The 24,452-nt window shown below is 44.8% G+C and overlaps 1 protein-coding gene across 1 annotated transcript in view; it reads left to right on the top strand.

Moving 5' to 3' along the window:
- The window catches only part of LOC137287233 (ubiquitin carboxyl-terminal hydrolase 47-like), a 41,841-nt gene that overhangs the window by 522 nt on the left and 16,867 nt on the right, over positions 1–24,452 (top strand). The window contains exons 2-13 of the mRNA XM_067819427.1: positions 2,745–2,951; positions 3,906–4,019; positions 5,064–5,208; positions 5,875–5,971; positions 13,098–13,176; positions 13,656–13,722; positions 14,290–14,429; positions 14,685–14,774; positions 15,284–15,379; positions 16,252–16,349; positions 17,014–17,156; positions 22,887–23,008. Coding sequence (XP_067675528.1) covers positions 2,745–2,951; positions 3,906–4,019; positions 5,064–5,208; positions 5,875–5,971; positions 13,098–13,176; positions 13,656–13,722; positions 14,290–14,429; positions 14,685–14,774; positions 15,284–15,379; positions 16,252–16,349; positions 17,014–17,156; positions 22,887–23,008 — 1,398 coding nt within the window. The remainder of the gene's footprint in view (positions 1–2,744; positions 2,952–3,905; positions 4,020–5,063; positions 5,209–5,874; positions 5,972–13,097; positions 13,177–13,655; positions 13,723–14,289; positions 14,430–14,684; positions 14,775–15,283; positions 15,380–16,251; positions 16,350–17,013; positions 17,157–22,886; positions 23,009–24,452) is intronic.

The raw sequence follows: 24,452 nt of genomic DNA on the forward strand, positions 1-24,452 counted from the left end.
TGTATTGATGTTGGAACACTCTGTCAAACATGTAGGTAATTAATTGCTAGCTGTGGCCAGTCATTGTAATAAGTGAATATACATCACAGAAATTGGAAAGGGACAGGAAGGGTTCCGTTTTGAAGTGATGTTTGCAAGCCAGAGTCAGTAACCTCAAAGTTTTACTTTGCCAGAAAAATGTCTGCTCTAGTGACCACATTTGTGTCACAATATCACTTGTCTAGTGTTCTCTTGTTTGTCAACAGATGCATTTCATTTAAAAACAACAGACAGGTGTAATGGATGATAATATATGGGGACACCTGCAGTTTACGGGTCCCTGCCTTCGGCAGTCACCCGGAAGTAGAATGTATTCTATAGTAACGTGTACGCGCCTTCGGCGACGCGCACAGCGCATCATATATAAAAGAAAAGCACGCGAGAGCGGGCTGATCTCTGTTAGGAGGCATTTTAGACGAATTTAGAGGTCATTTTCGTGTTTACTGGCAAAAGTTTAGTTTAAAACTTCGTCTGAAAGACGAGAGTTTTAAACACGAATTTTAGTAATCCTCCAAAACATTAATCCAATCGTTAGTAATCAAAGGGAAATCCTCATGACGTTCCTTTTCTCTGATTGGTCAAATGTGGACGCACGTGTCGAATGTTCCAAATAAGGTAGTGGGTTACAAGGTATGCCACAACTTGAATGAGATGGGATATGTGCATGCGACAGTAAATCATGGTAAGGAATTTGTGAATGCAGAGAATGGTGTGTACACAAATAAAACTGAGAGTACGTGGAGAGTGGTGAAAGCGTCCCTGCCCAGGTATGGAACTGCAAAAGGATTGTTTGATAGTTCATCGTGAGGTAAAAATATTTACGTTGTTTTGATGATCCTTTTGTAACATTTCTTGCGTTTATCCGCCGTGCGTTTGACAACCCCAAAAAACCATGCATACTTTAATGATTGAAATTGAAAATAAAGAAAATGGTGTTCAGGAGTCGGATAAATTTAATGCAAGCGGAGGTTTGTTCTTGTAATGTAAGTGAAGCGTTTTGATATTAGACATCAAATAAACTCACCTCTTTTTGTTTATTAGGAATAGAAAAGAAATGATAAGTAATATGTAAAAATAATGTAGGGGGGCACCTGCCCCCCTAAAACCCCCCATTCTGTTGAAATATGAGATTGCAAAAAAAATAATACATTCGGTTAGCACTGGGAAATTGTATCGTGATCTTAAAAAATGAATAAACACTGCAATTGACAATACCATGACATAATACTGACCCTAAAATAATGTTGAGGAATGAAGGTCTTGAGCTGATTCTCGATTATAACCCAAAGGTAATTTAATAGGTCAAACAAGGCCATAGAACAGCGGCAGTAACTCGCCGGAGTAAACAAAAAATGGCGTCAGCGTTAGTGCTCGCTTCGATGTAAATATGGCTTCTGCGCGTGTCTGTCACGTACACTTCCGGGGACCCGTAAAGTGCAGTTTACCCTAATATATGATATGTCAGAATCAGCAATAACTAAGACAGTCACCATGTTTCAAGTACCAACCATGACCTTGAGATGAAATAGAAATAAATATATATGACAATAATTTGGACAATACCAGTTTGTGTTTTTCAAAATTATACGTATTTACATTTTGTTTTCAAAGTTAATAAAGTAACAAGCATGATGCTCAGAAATTGGCAGCTGATCTATGAAATCAGTATGACTTCTGCTTTGACGTGTTTCATGACGTATATCATCTCAAATGAATCTCTTAGTTATCAGGACACTTTCAACAAATATTGTGATATGGAAAAGCAATAACGGCCTGCTATGATTTGTAATGGTTTTAATGCTGTAACTCTGTTACAATTTACTGAAAGGTAAAAAACATACAATGACCCAGAGGGCATTATTCCTATATCATGATACACATTCATGTCAAACTGCATGGAAGGTTCTTGACTGTCAATATTTCAGAGCAGGTGCTGAAAGGAAATTGTAGCTGGAGTAAATTAGAAATGATGATGAAAATTATTTTTTCAAGAGTTTGCTGATTTAAATCTGGGCTTGGGAGTGTCCGTAATGAGTGGTAAGTATTTTAGAAAGTGGATTGTTTGTCCCAATACAGGAGAGGACTCATTTACTGAAAAAAATTTTAGGGTGGTCAAATGTATTGCATTTTCTATATTATTCAGGACTTATTGACAATATTTCATCTGTGCCATTTGAGTATTAACAGAACCATGGCACCAAAATTAAGCATTGTTTCAATCCCAGGAGTGTCACAGGTCCTTTCTGATTTTCACTTGGTGATTAAAGCCCAGTGTGATACATAAGAATGAAGATTTTTATGGCTATCAACTTCTTTATTATGAGAACACAACGTTTCAGAGTTAATGCTTACTCCGAAAATTAACTCCAAAACGTTGTGTTCTCATAACAAAAAAGTTGATATCCATAAAAATCTTCATTCTTATGTATTTCACTTCTAAATGCCCTTCAAAGACCAGTGTGAGACAGTTTGAAAGTGACTAATAGGATCTGGTAGTCAGACTCATTAACTTTGTTTACACATCATAGTATCCCAGTTGCATAGATCGCTACTCATGCTGTTGATCACTGGATTGTCAGGTCCTCCTTCGATTATTCAAAGACCACTGCCCTATTCCTGGAATATTGCTGAGCGTGGTGTAAAACTAAACTCTTGCACTCTCTGTTCAAAGTGTTATTCTATAAGTTAGGTGTGTTTCACTGCAGGGTGTGTGTGTTGCTGATGAGGAAAGGGTGCTGTGTATCATCACGGACCTGGTGAGTCTGACCAAGCCTGGCTGCAAATACAGTCTAAACCTCCCAGCATCCACCCCAGTGAGGGAGGCGCTAAGGGAGATAACCAAGATCTGTAACTACCACCCTGACACTGTCCTCATTCACTATGAAGTTTCACATGGCGGAGGTGATGATGATGTGAGTACACATGCTATGCTGATAGATGCAGACATAGGGGTCAGTTGGGTTGCGGAATGGTTAAAGAATTCATGGCCTGTCTAGAGAGGAACATCACCCCATCAGTAATAAAAACAATAATATTAAATTTTGTGCCTAGAATCTGCGATGCTACTCTCCGGCGTTACATTATTACCCGGACATAATTGTACTTTAAAGATGTTACTAAGCACTAAGCATGAACATATAGGTCCGTACATCTGCTTCTCAGGTACCCATTTTAAACAGCTGGGTGGAGTTAGTGCAATATGGACGAAGTGCCTTGCCCAGGGACACAACATAGTATGAGACTTAAGTCACAAATTTTAGGAACTGTGAAACTTACTTCAGGGGAATGTGTGACACTTTTTATGGATAACAAGTTCTTGTCATATATTTGTCAACTTCTGAAACATACCTTTCAAACAATTACTTTGGAAATCCGTACTATAATATTTCTGGAAGTTTGATAAAGACAGCACAGGACAAAACTTGCTACAAACATGACTAGACTGTTCTTTGTATGTGTTAAAATTATAGCCTTGAGAATATATGTATCACCATTAACTAATCATGACATTTTTAACCCTTGTGACAGTTGAAGACTGTGATAATATTTGTTAGATTATCAAATTTAGCCACATATTCATTGTTACTCACATAAACGTACCCATAACTGTACCTAGAAGATGAACACGCACATACACACACACACCCAACCACACACACACCCAACCACACACACACCCAACCACACACACACACACCCAACACCCAAACCTCCCACCCACCCCACACACACAGACACACAGACAGAGTAGATTATGTTTATTTGTTATGAAGGTGTTGAATATTCACAATGTTCAAGTTGTGCGATACTGTTTTGCCCAAGTAACCTGTACTAGTAAATGACATGCTGTCTCGTGTTGCATCCAGGTCATTCTCAGTGACATACAGGATAAAGCACTTGGATCTATCGTACTTCCAAACATACGAAAACACTCCTTCACTGTCCATGAGAGGGATGGAGTGACGCCCAAAAAGATGGAGGTTAGTTTGAACATTTAATTATTTAATTAATTATCAATTTACTGTTAGTATTTACAAGGTGTACATCCACACCACCATTCTGAGAGATGTTCTTCAATGAATATTTAGTTATTCATTAGTCCTTGTGTGTGTAATATTGCAAATATACACTTCCGAAATTGTGTATATTTCAGGTAAAAAATGGTGTGTGTTTTAAATAAGTGGTTTCACTAGTCTCAGTGTGTGTGACCATGGTGTGTATTGCAGTATGAAATACAATAAGTGGTTTCACCAGTCTCAGTATGTGTGACCATGGTGTGTATTGCAGTATGAAATACAATAAGTGGTTTCACCAGTCTCAGTATGTGTGACCATGGTGTGTATTGCAGTATGAAATACAATAAGTGGTTTCACTAGTCTCAGTATGTGTGCCCATGGTGTGTATTGCAGTATGAAATACAATAAGTGGTTTCACCAGTCTCAATATGTGTGACCATGGTGTGTATTGCAGTATGAAATACAATAATAAGTGGTTTCACTAGTCTCAGTATGTGCGCCCATGGTGTGTATTGCAGTATGAAATACAATAAGTGGTTTCACCAGTCTCAGTATGTGTGACCATGGTGTGTATTGCAGTATGAAATACAATAAGTGGTTTCACCAGTCTCAGTATGTGTGACCATGGTGTGTATTGCAGTATGAAATACAATAAGTGGTTTCACCAGTCTCAGTATGTGTGACCATGGTGTGTATTGCAGTATGAAATACAATAAGTGGTTTCACCAGTCTCAATATTTGTGACCATGGTGTGTATTGCAGTATGAAATACAATAATAAGTGGTTTCACTAGTCTCAGTATGTGCGCCCATGGTGTGTATTGCAGTATGAAATACAATAAGTGGTTTCACCAGTCTCAGTATGTGTGACCATGGTGTGTATTGCAGTATGAAATACAATAAGTGGTTTCACCAGTCTCAGTATGTGTGACCATGGTGTGTATTGCAGTATGAAATACAATAAGTGGTTTCACCAGTCTCAATATGTGTGACCATGGTGTATTACCAGAGTGAGACGTCCACATCTGGCTACGAGAGTCAAGCCTCCAGCAGCACTTCGTACACCAGCGGCGAAACCTACACCAACTACTCCTCTGCGTCACACACAGACTCCTCATACTCATACACCTCATCTCTAATTAAATCTGACACAGGTGAGAACACTAGCCTCCATCCACCTCAGTTGTTGTGGTACCAAGATCCACATGTAAAGATACTGTTCCAATTGTCCAGGTCATTATGCACAGATAGCAATCAGGCAAAGTGAACAGGACAGTGCAGAAGGAGTGGTCTTTCCTGAGAGTTTCTAGGGGTTTTGGTTTTGCCTCTGTCAACACTGAGTAAATACACTGAACAGCAAAAGAAATGTAAGTTTTTAAATAATGAAGCCTCATAAAAAGTAAGCATTGATATTTATGTCTTCTGTTTCAAAACAAATGACCAAAAAAACAGTTGCATTTCTTTTGCTGTTCAGTATATATTGCAGGTGATTCCATGCTTTTGATTGGCTCTTCTTTTTACTATTTTTCCCATGGAGAGAGGCCACACATACCAACCTATTATTCCTCAGTGACAGATAATACAGGGGGTGTAACTTACGTGCTTTTTGGCACTGTTTGATTGCATAAATTTGGCAACAGTTCTGTACTGATGTTTAATTAAGTAATTTGTGTAGTTTGTATGTTAGACATATTTTTTTAAAATTGACTGTGTGCATAGGGAGTTATTTACATGAAAAAACTTTGTGTGCTAATACACACCTTTTCATTTTCTATTAGAGTCCCACAATACTGAAGTCAGTTCTTGTGTACTTCTTACAGGATATGTTGGCTTGGTGAACCAGGCCATGACATGTTACCTGAACAGTTTGCTGCAGACGTTGTACATGACTCCGGAGTTCAGGGATGCTATCTACAGGTGACTTATACTGTCTCTTAAAATCACGAGTGTTCTGGGGCATATACACAGTAGGCCTTGCTTGTTGACAGGCAGCATGAATGAGGAGCAAGTGTGTACAACTGTGTATCATCATGGATTGTTGATCATGGTATCAACTACTGGTGTGTCAGGCAACCATTACATAATTACATGATACTGCTGGAATATTGGAGATCTCGGTGTAAAGCACATTTATTTGTTAATTTATTTATTTATTTATTTGTTATTGTTTCCACACTGGTGATTCTTTTTCAGAAGAAGTCCTCCTTGGGGTACATATAAGCATTTTTATGTCCATCAAAAATCCCTACGACAGTTGTAACTATTTTGATAATAAAATATTTACAAAACAAAAATCTCGTTTTTGTCTTGTGGGACAACCTTTACAGGGCCCCCCAGGCCCCCTACAGCCAAGAGCAGGTAACTCTGGCCGTCTACCTCGCACCTCACTTTTCATGCTGTCGTTCGACTAGAAAGACGTGTGTGGTCCATTTAGATAGTTTTTGTGCTATCTGCCTACGGAATTATGAGTGAGAAAGAGTCAGCTACTGTATGCATGGTTCCTTTTCTTTCGCACGGGCGTTAGCTGGAATTTCTTGGCTGAAATTTTCATTCATATATTGTTGTAACTTTGCCGGTCGGGTCCTATCTTCCTGTCACGTGGCAGGCAAGATGGCGGTCTTTATGGCTTCTTTTTAGTGCGGGAAGTGTTTCGCTTGCGTCTCACTTATTCCTACGTGTTTCTTATTAGTATTTTTTACATGCTAAGATGTCTTAACCCATTTGTTCTTGTTTCAGTCAAAATGGGGATGTTGGTTTTTAAGACTTTTCGTCTTTTTCATTGCATTACGCACTTGTGTGTGCACACTTGTTATTGCATTTATCCGCTTATACTTTCTTGTTTAGCTGGGTTAATGTATTTTGGCAATTTATTATCGCCCGTGCGTTTATATTTTGCATATTGTGTGTTCAATTGGGTATGTTTTCTGTACATCAGTTACCATTAGTTGGTTCTGATTGTTACAGTTTCGGGGTGCACCCAAGTCTTGGGTCTAGGCTCAGGCACGGGTGCTGTCCCTGTGGGAATCTCAGATCCAAGCTACGGCTCTGGTGTCGTTTTCCCAGCTGGCTCTAGGGGTTTTGCACCGAGCACCGGCTCGGGTGCAATTCCGCTTGCCGGCGCCGGTCCATCGGGTCTCGTACCGTTGGTCACCGGCAACCTAACTGGTGGTTCTCGAGCACCGGCTTTGCCGCCTGCCTCGGTTCCGCTCAGTGCATCGGGTGTCCCTGCTTCGGCAGCCGACCCCACAGGGTCTCGACACCCTGGTTCTTCAATGAGCCAGGGGTAGGCCGACTCGGACATCTCGGCTCTTCTGGGTCTGTTGTCCTTGTTGACGGGTCCCTTGTGCGTCGGGGTTACCGGCAACCTAACTGGTGGTTCTCGAGCACCGGCTTTGCCGCCTGCCTCAGTTCCACTCAGTGCATCGGGTGTTCCTGCTTCGGCAGTCGACACCACGGGGTCTCGGCACCCTGGTTTTTCAGTGAACCAGAGGTAGGCCGACTCCGACAACTCGGCTCTTCTGGGTCTGTTGTCCTTGTTGACGGGTCCCTTGTGCGTCGGGGTTACCGGCAACCAAACTGACGGTTCGAGCACCGGCTTTGCCGCCTGCCTCGGTTCCGCTCAGTGCATCGGGTGTTCCTGCTTCGGCAGTCGACACAACGGGGTCTCGGCACCCTGGTTCTTCAATGAGCCAGGGGTAGGCCGACTCGGACATCTCGGCTCTTCTGGGTCTGTTGTCCTTGTTGACGGGTCCCTTGTGCGTCAGGGTTACCGGCAACCTAACTGGTGGTTCTCGAGCACCGGCTTTGCCGCCTGCCTCGGTTCCGCTCAGTGCATCGGGTGTTCCTGCTTCGGCAGTCGACACCACGGGGTCTCGGCACCCTGGTTTTTCAGTGAACCAGAGGTAGGCCGACTCCGACAACTCGGCTCTTCTGGGTCTGTTGTCCTTGTTGACGGGTCCCTTGTGCGTCGGGGTTACCGGCAACCTAACTGGTGGTTCTCGAGCACCGGCTTTGCCGCCTGCCTCGGTTCCGCTCAGTGCATCGGGTGTTCCTGCTTCGGCAATCGACACCACAGGGTCTCGGCACCCTGGTTTTTCAGTGAACCAGAGGTAGGCCGACTCCGACAACTCGGCTCTTCTGGGTCTGTTGTCCTTGTTGACGGGTCCCTTGTGCGTCGGGGTTACCGGCAACCAAACTGACGGTTCGAGCACCGGCTTTGCCGCCTGCATCAGTTCCGCTCAGTGCATCGGGGTCCCTACTTCGGCGGTCGATCTCACGAGGTCTCGACGCCTTCTTTTTTCGGCGAACCGACGGAGGCCGATTCAGAGCTTTTCGCTCCGTTCGTCCCCGGGGCAGGTACGCGAATGGATCGCGGTAGCACTGACCCGATTCCACGGAGTTTCGTCTTCCTGGGAAGTGTTTACTGCGTGCAGGGTAGCCGAGATCAAGGGGCTGTGCCGCAGGTGGTCGTCCCTGCAGACGCCCCCGATCCCGCGGAGTTTCGTCTTCTTGGGGAAGCGTTTGCTCCGTGTAGGGTGGCTGGGGCTCAATTGCCTATTTTACCTTCACTCCTCAGTGAGGTAATTAATCCGCTCCTGTAGGGTAGCCGTTCGCGGTTCGATCTCCCGGAGCTTGACCGGCTACTTGATGGGGGACGATGCGCTATTTGACCCTTCCGTTGTCGACGAGTGCGTGTACGCCTCGATCGCGCTTGGGGGGTCGTCTGGCCACTGCCAGGCGTCGGCTTGTCAGGGTCGCCGCTTGCCGCTTTGTACCTCATCGAACCAGGTGTTGCGCTCGGTTTCCGCTCCTTTGAAAAGCAATATCGGAACGCCGTGCAGCAACTTAAGGTTGCGGTGCACTCAGCCTACCTCTCTGTCTTGCAGAGGCAGGTGGTGTCGCAGGAGGACGAGGACGAGGATTTTTCCTCGTCCACGTTAGAGCGGCAACTTACGGAGGTGCATTCACATTTGACGCGCGACTCAATGCGTTCACGAGTCAGATGATGTATGCTGTGATTGGCCTTCGTAGGTTATGGCTGTCGCCAGGTATTCACCGGCTACACAGCAGGCACTGCTGTCTCTGCCTTTCCGACTGGGCTTGACCCTGTTCCCGGGGGCTTTGACGGGAGTTAGTGAGACTGCGGAGGCCGTTAGTCAATTCAAGGACTCTTAAGTCTTTTCTTGAACAACCCTCCACCCCTCGCTCGCGGCCTTCGGTCCTCAACTCAAGCTATCCTGCGACTCAGTCTAAGGATGCGCCGAAGTGGACTGCTCCACTACAGGCACGGAAGAGCAAGGGCAGGGGTAAAGGGAGTACCTCCGGAGCCCTCAGTTGTCCCGTTGCAAGCGGCAATCTCTGCCGTCGGCCGGGACACTTTGCCTTCTACCCGAAATTCCTGTGGGTGGTCGCCTCCCGTTATTACTCAGGGATGGCCACACGCCACAGTGGAAGCGAGAGCTTACTCCTTTTGCCGGGATTCGCTGCACTCCGGTGCCGAAGTCGCCGGAAAAGGTGGCAATCCTCCGTTCCGAAATTCAGTCTTTACTGGACAAGGCAACTATAGAGATGGTTCCATCAGGACAGGAGACTATGGGGTTTTACTCCACTTATTTCCTGGTAACCAAAAAGAACGGAGGGTTCAGACCCATTCTAAATCTCAAGGGTTTGAACAACTTGATAGAGGTGCCGTCTTTCAAGATGGAGACACTGAGGTTAGTGATCTCGTCTGTAGAGGCAGGGGATTGGCTTACGTTAATCGACCTCAAAGACGCATACCTCCATGTACCGATGCATCCCGAGTTCAGGAAATACCTTCGGTTTTCCTTCGACGGGGTTTGTTATCAGTTTCGTGTGCTCCCCTTCGGCATCTCCACGGCGCCAAGGGTGTTCACCAAACTCATGCTAGTACCAGTTCAGGTCGCCAGGGCGCAGGGCAACTTTTGTTTCCCGTACCTGGACGAATGGATCCTCAGAGCGCTCTCCCAACACCTAAGTCGAGAATCCACACAGTAGGTGATGGATATTCTCACCAGGCTAGGTTGGGTTATCTATCTTAAAAATCAACTGGTGCCGAGGCAGGATCTGGTTTTCTTAGGGGCGAGGTTCGAGACAACCCGAGGGGTGGTTTCTCTGTCCCAAGAGCGCATTTTCAAGGTACAGGGCATAGTGTTAAGGTTCCTTCAGTCCCATATTGCCTCAGCACGGACGTGGCTTCAGTTGCTAGGCAACATGGCGGCGACGGTGGACATAGTCTGGCGTGCACGTCGGAGAATGCGTTCCATTCAGCAGGCGTTAGCACAACAGTGGTCCCACTCGGAGAGCTACGAGAAGAATCTGGCTATTCCCCAGTGGTTGATACGTCACTTGCGGTGGTGGACAGATACCGGGAATCTATTCAAAGGTTTACCTCTGATGACCCCGGTACCGTCGCTCACAGTTCAGACGGATGCCTCCCTCACAGGGTTGGGGGGGATGCGTCCTGGGCGACCTCGCGATGTCGGGACTATTGTCCGACCAAGAGGCGACCTTGCACATCAATGTGTTAGAGTTGAGAGCTGTGACGTTGGTGTTCGAACGCTTCGTGGATCAGGTTCGAAGCCGAGTGGTTTGTCTAGAGATGGACAACCAGACGGCGATGTCCTACATTCTGAAGCAGGGCGGCACTGTCTCTCCGTCGCTCCTTCAGGAGGCGTGGCAGTTTTCTACTATGGTGCGATCAGTTCAGCATACGGGTTATGCCTGTGTATCTCCCAGGGGTCGACAACGTGCGTGCAGATGCGCTCTCACGACGTGTTCTGGCTCCCCACGAGTGGTTGCTCGATCGGGAGATATTCGGGATTATCTCCCAGTTGTCTGGGTCGTTCTAGGTGGATCTGTTTGCCTCTGGAGTGACGAACTAGATTCCGGGGTTTTTGTTCGCGGATTCCTGATCCGAGAGCGATTGCCACCGACGCCTTTCAGCGGGACTGGACGGACAGGGTGGTGTCGGCGTTTACGCCAATTCCCCTGATTTCCAAAGTTCTGTCTCAGCTTGCCACCCAACCAGCGCGGCTACTAGTGCTTCTCGCACCTCTGTGGCCGTCTCAACGCTGGTTTCCGGTAATACTCAGGTCGCTAGTGTAGCCGCCGGTACTATTACCGCGGCGACCGAACCTACTATCCCAGGACGGCCAGTCTCACCCCAATTCCCAGGATTCAGTGGGTGGCCTGGCCACTGTCCGGAATCGTCTCCAAAAGAGCGGAATTCCTCCATCAGTTGCAGACACAATTCTGGCTTCGTGGACGGATTCCACGAATGTACAGTGTGTGAGGATAGATGGGCCTGTTATGCGCGCTGGTGTGGAAATAGAGGGATTCTCGATCCCTTTTCTTCGACTGTAGTTGAAGTATTGGAGTTATTACCGTCTCGTTTAGAATCTGGCTTAGCCGCTTCTACGATTCGAGGCCTACTCCCTGGCTATTTCAGCCTTCCACATACCCGTTGAGGGTGCCTTGTTTTGACAATACCCCGGGTACAGCGTTTTCTTGCAGGCGTGGACAGACTGCATCCGGTCGTGAAATTTGTCTCGAGTATTGGAATGGTTACCCACTCCTCTCGTTTATGACTTGGCCAACCCGTCGTTACAACTGTTAAGTTGGAAAACGACTTTTTAGTGGCGGTTACGTCTGGTAGACGTGTTAGCGACTTACACGTCATGTTTTCAGACCCGGATCTTACTATGTTCCATAAGGATCGGGTTAGCATTCGCTTACCGGATTCATACCGCCCAAAAAAATTCGATCATTCGCTTCGAATGACCGCGCCTATCAATCTAACTGGGTGCATGCTGCCTGCGTCGTCTGATAATACATACCGTAAGGTTCGTGTATTAGACGTTATGAAACCTCTTAAAGTTATTTTAAGAGAATAGCCTTGCTCCGTACGGAGAAACAGCTATTTTGCTGTTGTGGTGGCGGAATTGCTGGCTATCCGACTGATACACAGACGGCATCCCGATGGATTGTATCGGCAGGCTGCAAGGTCTATATACATAAAGGCTTATCTCCCCAAAAAGGGGTTGTCAGCTCACTCAGTGAGAGCAGTGGTCACGTCAGAACCGTCATTACCAACTGAACAGACACTCACGAGAGTGTGCTCGGTTCGGTCAGTCAGTTCCCTGCAGTAGACAGAATAGTTCTGCTCAAGCTGATTAAGCTTTGTTAGATAACTATATCTGTTTGCACTCGGTGTTGGGTAACTATCCATTCCCATTTTATCGGCGGTGATATTTGGTGATGGTTTCTTAGTCCCGCCCTCTTTGGCTGGGTGCCTTACTTTCCTTTCCATTTCCCTGCTTAGCTTGCTAGTGCGGTATGGACAAGGTTCAGTTTGGCGAGTGTCCCGTACGTCCAGGTCTCCAAACTTTGATTTGGGTGGGTGGGGTTTCTCATTTGGGATTTCCCAAATTCTAGCCAATGGGCATGTAAGCTTTGACAAGCGGGTCCTCAGCTTTGTCACGCCCCCAGCCTTGATTAACATCAGCGGTCAGGTGACCAGGTCGGTGCCTTTTCTATTTCCGTGTGATTGTAGATTTGCACTTCGATCGAATGGACTGTTGCTGTCAGACAGAATACCACTCCCAATTGCTTCTCTTCGGGAGTCTGTTTAATGCTTATATGTACCCCAAGGAGGACTTCTTCTGAAAAAGAATTATACAAACCTGTAGAGGTTATGAATTCTTTGAAGAATGTCCTCCTTGGGGTACGGCCACCCGCCTCCCCTCATTCTGTCTGATACGTTCAGCATGAAAAGTGAGGTGCGAGGTAGACGGCCAGAGTTACCTGCTCTTGGCTGTAGGGGGCCTGGGGGGCCCTGTAAAGGTTGTCCCACAAGACAAAAACGAGATTTTTGTTTTGTAAATATTTTATTATCAAAATAGTTACAACTGTCGTAGGGATTTTTGATGGACATAAAAATGCTTATATGTACCCCAAGGAGGACATTCTTCAAAGAATTCATAACCTCTACAGGTTTGTATAAATTTCTGCCTTCATGTTCCAGGTGGGAGTTCAATGGGAAAGATGAGGAAGTTGCTAAGAGCATCCCCTTTCAGCTCCAGAATCTGTTTTTACAACTACAGGTAATGAGAACTTTCCAAGAGTAGCTTTCCTCAGGTAAAGTGCCCTCGCGCTCCTGCTGGGGCAGTAGTGTAGCCTATAGGTTAAAACATTCTCTTGCCATGCTGAAGACCCAGGTTTGATTCCTCCCATTTCTAGGGCTCCTGACCATGATATTGCTGGAACATTGCTAAAAGTGCTGTAAAATTAAACTCACTCACTCAGACTCCTGCCTACTGGCTGTTGTTGTTGGAACTTCATAATATGTTCCATGAAACCTGAAATTAGAAATTTGAATCAGCTTGTCCTTTTTGGTCTGAATGATCTACTTGACATGGATTGAAATGTAAGATCAGGTCAATTAAATGGTTTTGTTAGTTTTGTAGGGCTAACTTCATCTGAACCTTAAACACGCCAGGAATCTTCCCTGTTTTGTTTCCCCAAGGGATGCGATCCATGCGTGATTCTGTCACAAAATGCTGACCCAGTTTTACTTTTGTAGACAAGCAAGAAGAAATCAGTGGAGACAACTGACTTGACCCGGAGCTTTGGCTGGGACAGCAGTGAGGGTGAGTTAGTAGTGGCGTGTTAATAGTGGATGATATGTGCACAGGTTTGACTGGTTTGATGTGTGCTGACATTTGACAGCTTTGACTGGTATGATGTATTTGGAGGTTTGACTGGTTTGATGTATGTGGAGGTTTGACTGGTTTCACATGTGTTAAGGTTTGACTGGTTTGATATGTGTGTAGGTAGCTTTTAAGGTTTGTTGTGTGTGGAGGTTTGATGTCTATGGAGGTTTGACTGGTTTGATATGTGTGTAGGTAGCTTTTAAGGTTTGTTGTGTGTGGAGGTTTGATGTCTATGGAGGTTTGACTGGTTTGATGTATGTGGAGGTTTGACTGGTTTCACATGTGTTAAGGTTTGACTGGTTTGATATGTGTGTAGGTAGCTTTTAAGGTTTGCTGTGTGTGGAGGTTTGATGTCTATGGAGGTTTGACTGGTTTGATATGTATGTAGGTAGCTTCTAAGGTTTGTTGTGTGTGGAGGTTTGATGTCTATGGAGGTTTGACTGGTTTGATGTGTATAGAGGTTTGTCACGTTTGAAGTGCATGTTGATGTTGTCGATGTTGCAGTGTGGCAGCAGCATGATGTACAGGAGCTGTGTCGAGTGATGTTTGATGCCCTGGAACACACATGGAAGAACACGGACCAGGCCCACCTCATCAACCAGCTCTACCAGGGCAAGCTCAAAGACTACGTCAAATGTCTTGAAGTGAGCATTCAGCATATAGTTTATAGTTACAAGACAGACACTTGAAATTTTGTTTTGGATTCATTTGCTGCTCAGATCAGTGGTAAAACAATATGGGAGTTCTGTTTGGATTCGAATCCGGATATATCTCTTTATCTGTAACTGTTGACATTAGGGTTATTACAACAACATGCTCTTGACTTCCCCACTTGGTGTGATGACTGATCTTAGGCATCCCTCTGTGCTTGCTAACATAGACGAGGTGCTTCATTTCAGTGTGGCTATGAGAGTGCTCGCACTGACGCCTATCTAGACATTCCCCTTGTTATCCGGCCATTTGGATCCAACCAGGTGCATGGAAGTGTGGTAAGTGTCACTTTGAAGAGATATTGTTTAGAGCTGTGCTACTAATATTTGTTTCATATTATTATTACTAGTGCTGGGGATCACTGGCAGTATGCAGATTGATAATCGAAGCTCATTAATCAGTAACTGATAGTAATTGTAAACCCCAGCATAAAACTACTGTGGGCATTAAAGGGATAATCATAACATGCAAATGAAACATGCTGTGATGGAGACTACAATGGATATCAAGGCTATTTCCTATTGATACACACACACATGTACATTGTTTACATTGTAGTTTCATGAACCGGGATACATGTCTTGATATCACAAACATAACAAACAGAAACATGCTTTCTAAAGTTATATTTTTTTGTTCCTTTTCAATGAATATCGATAGCCTCCCAAGCCTATCAGTAATCATTGAAACGATCAACCAAATATTCCATCTATCTCTCTAGTAATACATATTATTGTTCTTTCTTACAATACATGCGTTTAAACATTGAAACTTTATTTGATTCCAGGAACAAGCATTAGATGCCTTTGTTCAGCCTGAGATTCTGGATGGAAGTAATCAGTATTTCTGTGAACGTTGCAACAAGAAATGCAATGCTCATAAGGTATTCCTCCTTAGTCAGTCTGGTAGTAATATATCTCACGATTCACTAATTGTTAACTGAATTTCTGCCTCTGAAAACATTGAAATGTCTGAAATTTTCGCATGGCAACCCAATCTAAAACTAAGACAATTGAAGAAGGTACAGGCTACATTATCCGAGTATTAGCGATGATATAATCTGTGAGTCCACCCTGTACAAGAGACAGTAGCCTCCAGGGGCTCCTTTCACAAAGCAGCCTTTAAACTTTGGTAACCCTAGTGCAGTGTTAAAGAATCGGCATTAAGGTTAACCATAGTAAAGGTTGCTTTGTGAAAGGAGCCTCTAATTAGTGGCAGCAACAGTGTTGCTTGAGGTCATGGTGTTTCTGCAATGCCAGATGTAGGTAAGTGCATGTATTTGATGATAATGTCACTATTCTGCTTTAATCTCTAATCCTTTCTTAAATGTTACTTCTAATGCATCCCTTTCACATAGGAAACAGTGTTAGAAGTTCCACCCCACAGAGATTACCCGCAGTTACTAAGATGGGAAGTAAACGTGGAAATGACTTGCGTGTTGTGTACTGAGGCATGGATCATAAGGACTCCCATAACTTCGACAGTTTAAGATTGGCTGGCAGTTGTTGAAGCCCTGAGATGATTTTGTGGAACACGACCCTGATATTTGTAAATTCCAGGCCCCTCCTACACAATACAATGTGGTCTATCCCTTTAGAACTCATGGCATTATGTATACTATGGTGCCAGTGTAAGGATAGGGCAATATTTATGCCCACATATCTTCAAATTTATTTTGGTCATAAGATGAGTTTGTTAAGCCAGATTTCTTTGTTTTGTACAGTGTTGCATTGAGACGATATGTTTTCTTTATAGGGTTTGAAGTTTGTGTCATTTCCCTACCTCCTAACACTACAGTTGAAAAGGTTTGACTTTGATTATGCAACAATGCACCGCATCAAACTCAATGACAGGTGAGTGTCATCAACCTTCGGACCATGTTTGTGATCTCTGGATTGTAAGTTGATAACTAATTTCTATGTATTCCAACCCCTTTCTAATTAATTCTCCAAACTGGTAATATAAGCAACATCAAACAACTTTCATTCTCTCCATAGTATGTGTCATCCTTCCTAAGGGTAGTTTGAGCCAAGTAAAAACTGCTTCATAGTGTTTTGTGGAGCATTGTGACATCACTGGTTACCATGACATCACAGTCCATTATCCCTATTCCCATAGGACCTGGCTGGCTCTCAAAATGTGCATAGCCCTACCAACTTCTTCAGCCCATTCTTAAGACATTGGCTACTAGCAAAGTTGAGAATTCTTAGAGCTATGAATGTTTTGATCATACACAGGTGTTAATGTTTACAAACTGTGATTTAGAATGATGAATCAAATTTTGTTCTCAAAATTTTTGATGTGATATATATATCATTTTAAGTTCCTGAAAGTGTGAAATTCCATAGCTTGTTTAAGACATTCATTAAATCGCATAAGGCCTGGTGTTAGAACAGCAACACGTCTGGATAGCCCCCTACTTATCAGCATTGCCATATATTGCTTAGTACATACCCAACTTGACTAGCCATGAGTATGGCTCTTGGAGCTCTTGTTAAAGGGCTTATCTACTTCCAGGATGACATTTGCGGAGGTGTTGAACCTTAACCGGTTTGTGACCCCAGAGTCCCCCACCAAGGAGCAGAAGGTGGAAGATGCTGACAAGGTTACCAAACCCGGCGCTGTTACTAGTAATGGTCCTACAGACAGCAGTGATGAGGGTAGGTAGCCATGTCCAGGGTTGAGTGTAGGTGCTATAATCTGTTTTGTACAGAGCAAGTTCGATCATTTCTGTGATTATTCCAAAAGCCATTGTCTAATGGGTTATAGCTTGTTACTGATCACTTGAATTCAGAATGAAAGACAAGGGGTTTTATTTGTAATAGTTCCAGTGTTAAATATGACATATGAAGGGATTCATAGATTTGTATGACTGTATCCTCGTGGGTGTTGTTCCGTGGTGACTCATTTCACTAAGAAAATCTTATCTCTTTCAGACATGATGATCATAGCAAAAACTCTCTTTTTAATTGCTTACTTTGAACTTACCTTACCATAGGTCTTATGCATAGGTCTTATGCATATTACCTCAAGCTCCACTTAAAAGATATCAGACAGCCGTTGATTCGCCATTCTCTTGAATGGCTACCTCATGTATCAACGAATGTACGGGAAAGGAAGTGACGTGATCTCCCCTCCCGTCCAAGAATGAACTATAACAAAAAATTCACTTATACTTGCACATCTTTCAAGTCAGACGTCTTTTGTTTTCACTAAGTTGCTACTTACTGATGGCTTATCACTATTAAGGTTGTGTCATGGGATGATTTGAGAGGATCCCTATTTCACTCCTGATTATAACGAGGAGATGCTAGATGAGACAGATGATGGGGGGTACTTACCTTCTCCCTTCCATGGTCTATAGTTGGATCGCCAACAGGTTGATGATTGCATGTTGCCATGATACTGACACCCCGAGATCCATTGGGTTCTCTCCAGAGTTGCTCTTGCCACCTCATCCTATAGTCACTGATACTTTTGCTTCCCTGGACGCTAATTTTGCGTAGATCCATCAAGACTCCAAAGTCATGAAGGATAAAGCACCAAGGGTTGATTATTTTTCTACTCTATTCCAGTGGCAGGGTAAAGTTCTGCATGACTTACTGGCACATCTGTGATTCGCTTTCAGAAGTCCTCCTTGGGGTACATATAAGCATTTTTATGTCCATTAAAAATCCCACTTGTAACTATTTTGATAATGAATTTTTACAAGCCAGAATACTTGTTTTTGTCTTGTGGGACTACCTTTACAGGGCCCCCCCAGGCCCCCTACAGCCAAGAGCAGGTAACTCTGGCCGTCTACCTCGCACCTCACTTTTCATGCTGTCATTCGACTAGAAAGACGTGCGCGGTCCATTTAGATAGTCTTTGTGCTATCTACCTACAGAATTATGAGTGAGAAAGAGTCAGCTACCGTATGTATGGTTCCTTTTCTTTCGCACGGTCGTTAGTTGGAATTTCTTGGCTGAAATGATCATTCATAAATTGTTGTAACTTTGCCGGTCGGGTCCTATCTTCCTGTCATGTGGCAGGCAAGATGGCGGCCTTCATGGCTTCTTTTTTGTGCGGGAAGTTTTTCGCTTGCGTCTCACTTATTCCTGCAGGTTTCTTGTTAGTCTGTTTTTACATGCTAAGATGTCTTTACCCATTTGCTCTTGTTTCAGACAAAATGGGTAAGTTGGTTACAAGACTTTGTCTTTTTCATAGCATTATGCAATTATGTGTACACACTTGTTGCATGCATTTATCCGCTTATACTTTAAAATAAAATAAAGTTGTTTAGTTGGGTTTAGTGTATTTTGGCAATTTATCATTGCCCATACGTTTATAATTTGCTCGTTGTGTGTTCAGTTGCATATGTTTTCTGTACATCAGTTACCATTAGTTTGGTTCTGATTGTTACAGTCACGCCTCGACATTACCTATTAGCTGTCTCCAGGGTCCCTTATCACAGACGTGATGTCCAATCTACAGCAGGCGCTTGGCATCCGTTCCTCTGATCTTGGCTGTCTGGGGTCATTTGAGAGAGAGTAAGGGGCACCCAAACCTTCGGGCTAGGTTCAGGCACAGGTGCTGTCCCTGGGGGTAGTGTCAGATCCAAGCTCCGGCTCTGCTGATGGCCTCCCCGCTGGCTTTGAGAGTTCTATACAGAGTACCAATTCAGGTGCAGTTCCGCTTGTCGGCGCCGGTCCATCAGGTCTCGTACGATTGGTCACCAGCATCCTGGTAGTTCTTGAACACTGGCTTGCCGCCTTTCTAGGTTCTGCTCAGTGCACAGGGTTGATGCTTTGGCAGCCGATCCCACAGGGTCTAGATGCCCTGGATATTCAGTTAGCCAAGGGCCAGCCAATTTGGACAACTCTGCTTATCGCTCGGATCGTCCCTGGGACATATATGCAAATGTATCACTGTAATACTGCCGCAGGTGGTCATCCCTTCTGATGCCCCCAATCCTGCAGAGTTTCATCTTCCTGGTGAAGCATTTACCCCATGCAGGGTAGCTGAGATCCAGCTGTGCATATTACCTTCTCTCAGTGAAGTCGTTTATACTATTCAGTATTCTAAATCTCAAGTGTCTGAACAGCATGGTAGAGGTGCCATTTTTCGAAATGGAGACACTGTGGTCAGTGATCTCATCTGTAGAGGCAGGGAACTGTCTACTGTTGATCGAAGCCCACAGATGCATACCTCCATGTACTGATGCATCCCGAGTTCAGGAAATACCTCAGGCGACTCCAGTGCCATCGCTCACAATTCAGACAGATGCCTTCCTCACAGGGTGGGGGGCGTCATGGGCATCCTCAGTGTCTGACCTATGGTCCGAGCACGAGGCGCCTGGCGACTCGGATGCCGTTGCGCACAATTCATGCCTTCCTCACAGGGTGGGGGGCCATCATGGGCGACCTCAGTGTCTGGCCTATGGCCCGAGCATGAGGTGACCTTACACATCACGTGCTACAATTGAAAGCAGTCAGGTTGGTGTTCGAACACGTCGTGGATCAGGTTCGAACCCATCTGGTTCGTCTGGAGATGGACAACAGGACAGCGATGTCATACATTCTGAAGCAATGCGGCATGGTGTTTCCGTCACTTCTTTAGGAGGCATGGCAGTTTCTGCTATGGTGCGATCAGTTCAGCATACGGGTTATGCCAGTCTATCTCCCTGGGGTGGACAACGTGCGTGCAGATGCGCTCTTATGATGTGTTCTAGCTCCCCACAAGTGGTTGCTCGGGCGGGAGATATTCTGAATTATCTCCCAGTTGTTCGGGTCGTTATGTTTGCCTCTGGGGTGACAAATCACATTCCTGTGTTTTGTTCTCGGATTCCGTATCTGAGAGCGATTGCCGGGGCTGCCTTCCAGCTGGACTGGATGGACAGGATGTTGTGGGCGTTTCCACCAGTTTCCCTGCTTTCCAATGTCCTGTCTGAGCTTGCCGCCCAATTAGCGCTGCTACAAGTGCTTCTTGTACATCTGTGGTCATCTCAATGCTGGTTCCCGGTAATACTCAGGTCGGTAGTGCAGGCGCCTGTACTATTACAACGGTGACTGAACCTACTATCCCAGACGGCCAGCTACACCCTAATCCAAGTGTTCAGTGGGTGGCCTGGCTACAGTCCGGAATCGCTTCCAAGCGAGCAGAATTCCTGCATCAGTTGCAGGCATAATTCTGGCTTCACAGAGGGACCCCACAAATGTACAATATGATTATAGATGGGCCTGTTATACGTGTTGGTGTGGAAATAGAGGGATTTTCGATCCCTTATTTAATGGGTTAGAGTTTTTACAGTCTCAATTAGAATCTGGCTTAAACGCTTCTACTATTCGAGGCTACTCCACAGCTATTTCAGCCTTCCACATACCCATCGAGGGTGCTGTGTTGGGACAGACTGCGTCCGGTCATTAGACGGACAGGTCTTCCATAGGATTTGTCTAGAGTATTGGAATGGTGCCCAATCCTCTCGTTTATGACTTGGCCAACCTGTCGTACAACTGTTAAGTTGGCAAACTGCTTTTTAAGTGGCGGTGTTGTCAATGTTGAGAAGTCCTATCTGGAGCCATCCCACTGACATTCATAGGAGGGTTGTTCCAGACTCACTCCATCCTTGTCTGGATTCCCCAGGATCAGTGGAAGAAAATAGTCAGCTTTGCCAGTCAAGGTCTCTCACAGCCTCTTATTCTCAGGATGTCGCAGTCCTTGTTGGGTCTCCTTACTTCAGCCCAGGACTTGACACTCAGGTTGTTTTATGCTCCGGCCATTACAATGATTCATCCTGCCAAACATTCAAGTGAACAACCTGCATGTGAGATTTCTTTTGCCTGTGCATCTTCACCCTTACCACCACTGGCACTGGCCACAGCAGCTAAAGTTAGTGAGATCCATGCACTGGATGTTACCACGGTGCGTTTTGAGCAGTCCCGGCATGGTCTTATTTGGGATTTCATGGTGAAGAATCAACTACCAGGACACCCGGACCCGATGATGCTGAGGGAATACTGCTTTGTCTTGTGTGGGCTCTTGGGATGGATATTGCCAAGTCAGCACCTATAAGGAAATCTCATAAAAGACTATTCATCCTGTTTTCTAAGGGTGAGGTTAATAGAAACACCATTGAGCTTTGACTATGTACTACCATCCTGGTCGCTTATGAAGCTCAAAATCTTCCTCATCCATCAGCAAATAATCCTCACAAGATTAGGGCCTTGGCTTCCACCATGGCTCTCCATAGAAACTGCACCGTTTCGATTATCCTTAAGGGATGTTTTTGGAAATCCTCTATGATCTTCGCTAACCCTTACCCTGTGGGGTCTAGCGGTCGAGGACGTGGAGGGTTTTCAGTCTTTTGGTCCACTGGTGGTTGCCCAGCAGCTCACCCGACCTTCTGCCCATTAGGTAACTACTTCTCCTTGCCTGCTTACACCTTGGGCATGCTGGTTTTCCTTGGGGTTTCCATGGGTTACTGTTAGTCTCTTGTTCAATGCGTTACCTGTGACAGCCTGCCATTTCAGTAAGTCTTCACGGATTCCCCTTGACATGTGGTGTTATTGTTGGGTGACGGTCCTTGGGAGCCTGACACTGCCATCGCTCTGTTGAATCCATATGCATAAGACCTGTGGTCTGGTAAAGTAAAAATTTATTAAAATCTAAATATTTTAGATATTTAGATACTTACCTTACCACAGGGCAGTAACTCCCTCTCAATGCTTGATGCTCCTCCCCTGTCTTGGCTCTTTGGACCTGTTCAGTAAAAGGGAATTTTTTTTATAGTCCACGCTTTCGCAGGAAGGGAGATCACATCACTTCCATTCCAGCACATCCATCAATACATGAGGTAGCCATTCTAAAGAATGGCGAATCAACGACTGTCTAATCTCTTTTAAGCAGAGCTTGAGGTAATATGCGTAAGACCTATGGTAAATTAAGTATTTAAATATCTGAAATATTTAGATTTGAATAATTTCCTCCACCTTCTTAGTTTCCAGCATAAATGTACCCCTGAAGATCATAGTTAGACTTGGTCTTCAGCTACTCATGCTTGTCATAAAAGGCAAATAATGGTATTGTGTGGTCAGGCTGGCTTGATTGACACATGTCATTGTAACCAAGTTGTATAGGTCAGTAGTCATGGTGTTGATCACTGGATTATCTGCAGATAGCTGCCATATAGCTGGCAACACCCAGCCAACCAATCCAACACAAGTGGTAACAACTTCTTTGAGTTCTATGCCAAGTAGCTTCTAATGGTATAGGCATGCCAAAACAAAATTGGGCAAGAGGAGTTGAAATGTGTGGCCAGTATATGATCATGTAAAACTTACAATAACAATATTGTCTTCCAACAACGAAGTATGACAGTGTATTTATCCATATGACTTTTTGCTTTTTGTCAGGTATAGATGAGGGTATCGAGGTGGAGAACGGGCTGTCGGGGGCTTCCTCCAGCAGCGACACATCTAGTCTCAGCAGTGAAGCTGCCACTAATGACAAGAATGCCAGGGAATCAGTGTGTCAGGTGAGTTCCTATCTGTACGGCTGCTTTCACTAGTCCTGCTGGGGGTTGTAATTGGTGCCCTGCAACTTAAACTTGTCATTCTGGGCTACAGGATTTGGAACAGGTGCCCTGCAACTTAAACTGTCATTCTGGGCTACAGGATTTGGATCAGGTGCCCTGCAACTTAAACTGTCATTCTGGGCTACAGGATTTGGAACAGGTGCCCTGCAACTTAAACTGTCATTCTGGGCTACAGGATTTGGATCAGGTGCCCTGCAACTTAAACTGTCATTCTGGGCTACAGGATTTGGAACAGGTGCCCTGCAACTTAAACTGTCATTCTGGGCTACAGGATTTGGAACAGGTGCCCTGCAACTTAAACTGTCATTCTGGGCTACAGGATTTGGAACAGGTGCCCTGCAACTTAAACTGTCATTCTGGGCTACAGGATTTGGAACAGGTGCCCTGCAACTTAAACTGTCATTCTGGGCTACAGGATTTGGAACAGGTGCCCTGCAACTTAAACTGTCATTCTGGGCTACAGGATTTGGAACAGGTGCCCTGCAACTTAAACTTGTCATTCTGGGCTACAGGATTTGGAACAGGTGCCCTGCAACTTAAACTTGTCATTCTGGGCTACAGGATTTGGAACAGGTGCCCTGCAACTTAAACTGTCATTCTGGGCTACAGGATTTGGATCAGGTGCCCTGCAACTTAAACTGTCATTCTGGGCTACAGGATTTGGATCAGGTGCCCTGCAACTTAAACTGTCATTCTGGGCTACAGGATTTGGAACAGGTGCCCTGCAACTTAAACTGTCATTCTGGGCTACAGGATTTGGAACAGGTGCCCTGCAACTTAAACTTGTCATTCTGGGCTACAGGATTTGGAACAGGTGCCCTGCAACTTAAACTTGTCATTCTGGGCTACAGGATTTGGAACAGGTGCCCTGCAACTTAAACTGTCATTCTGGGCTACAGGATTTGGATCAGGTGCCCTGCAACTTAAACTGTCATTCTGGGCTACAGGATTTGGATCAGGTGCCCTGCAACTTAAACTGTCATTCTGGGCTACAGGATTTGGAACAGGTGCCCTGCAACTTAAACTGTCATTCTGGGCTACAGGATTTGGAACTGATGCTTGTCATTCTAGACCCATGGAGTTGTAATTGGTCAACTGCAGACTATCCTTGTAATACTTGACTGATGTTGTTATATATCAGTCACCAGATTGTGTGATCCTGACTCAGTTATTTACAAATAGATGGACAATTTTCATGGTTGTGGCAACTATATACTCATAGAAACAAATAAGGGAGCACACACGAAAGTGCGAGTGTTCCTTTATTTACTTCCAGAATTTCACCTGAAGTGCAATACTTAACTTATTAAAAAAACATGGAAATGAATAAAGGAACGCTTGTACTTCCATGTGTTCCCGTATTTATCAGTATATCAAGCAACAA

The sequence above is a fragment of the Haliotis asinina genome, chromosome 6, assembly GCF_037392515.1.
Source record: "Haliotis asinina isolate JCU_RB_2024 chromosome 6, JCU_Hal_asi_v2, whole genome shotgun sequence".
In the NCBI taxonomy this organism is placed as follows: Eukaryota; Metazoa; Mollusca; class Gastropoda; order Lepetellida; family Haliotidae; genus Haliotis; species Haliotis asinina.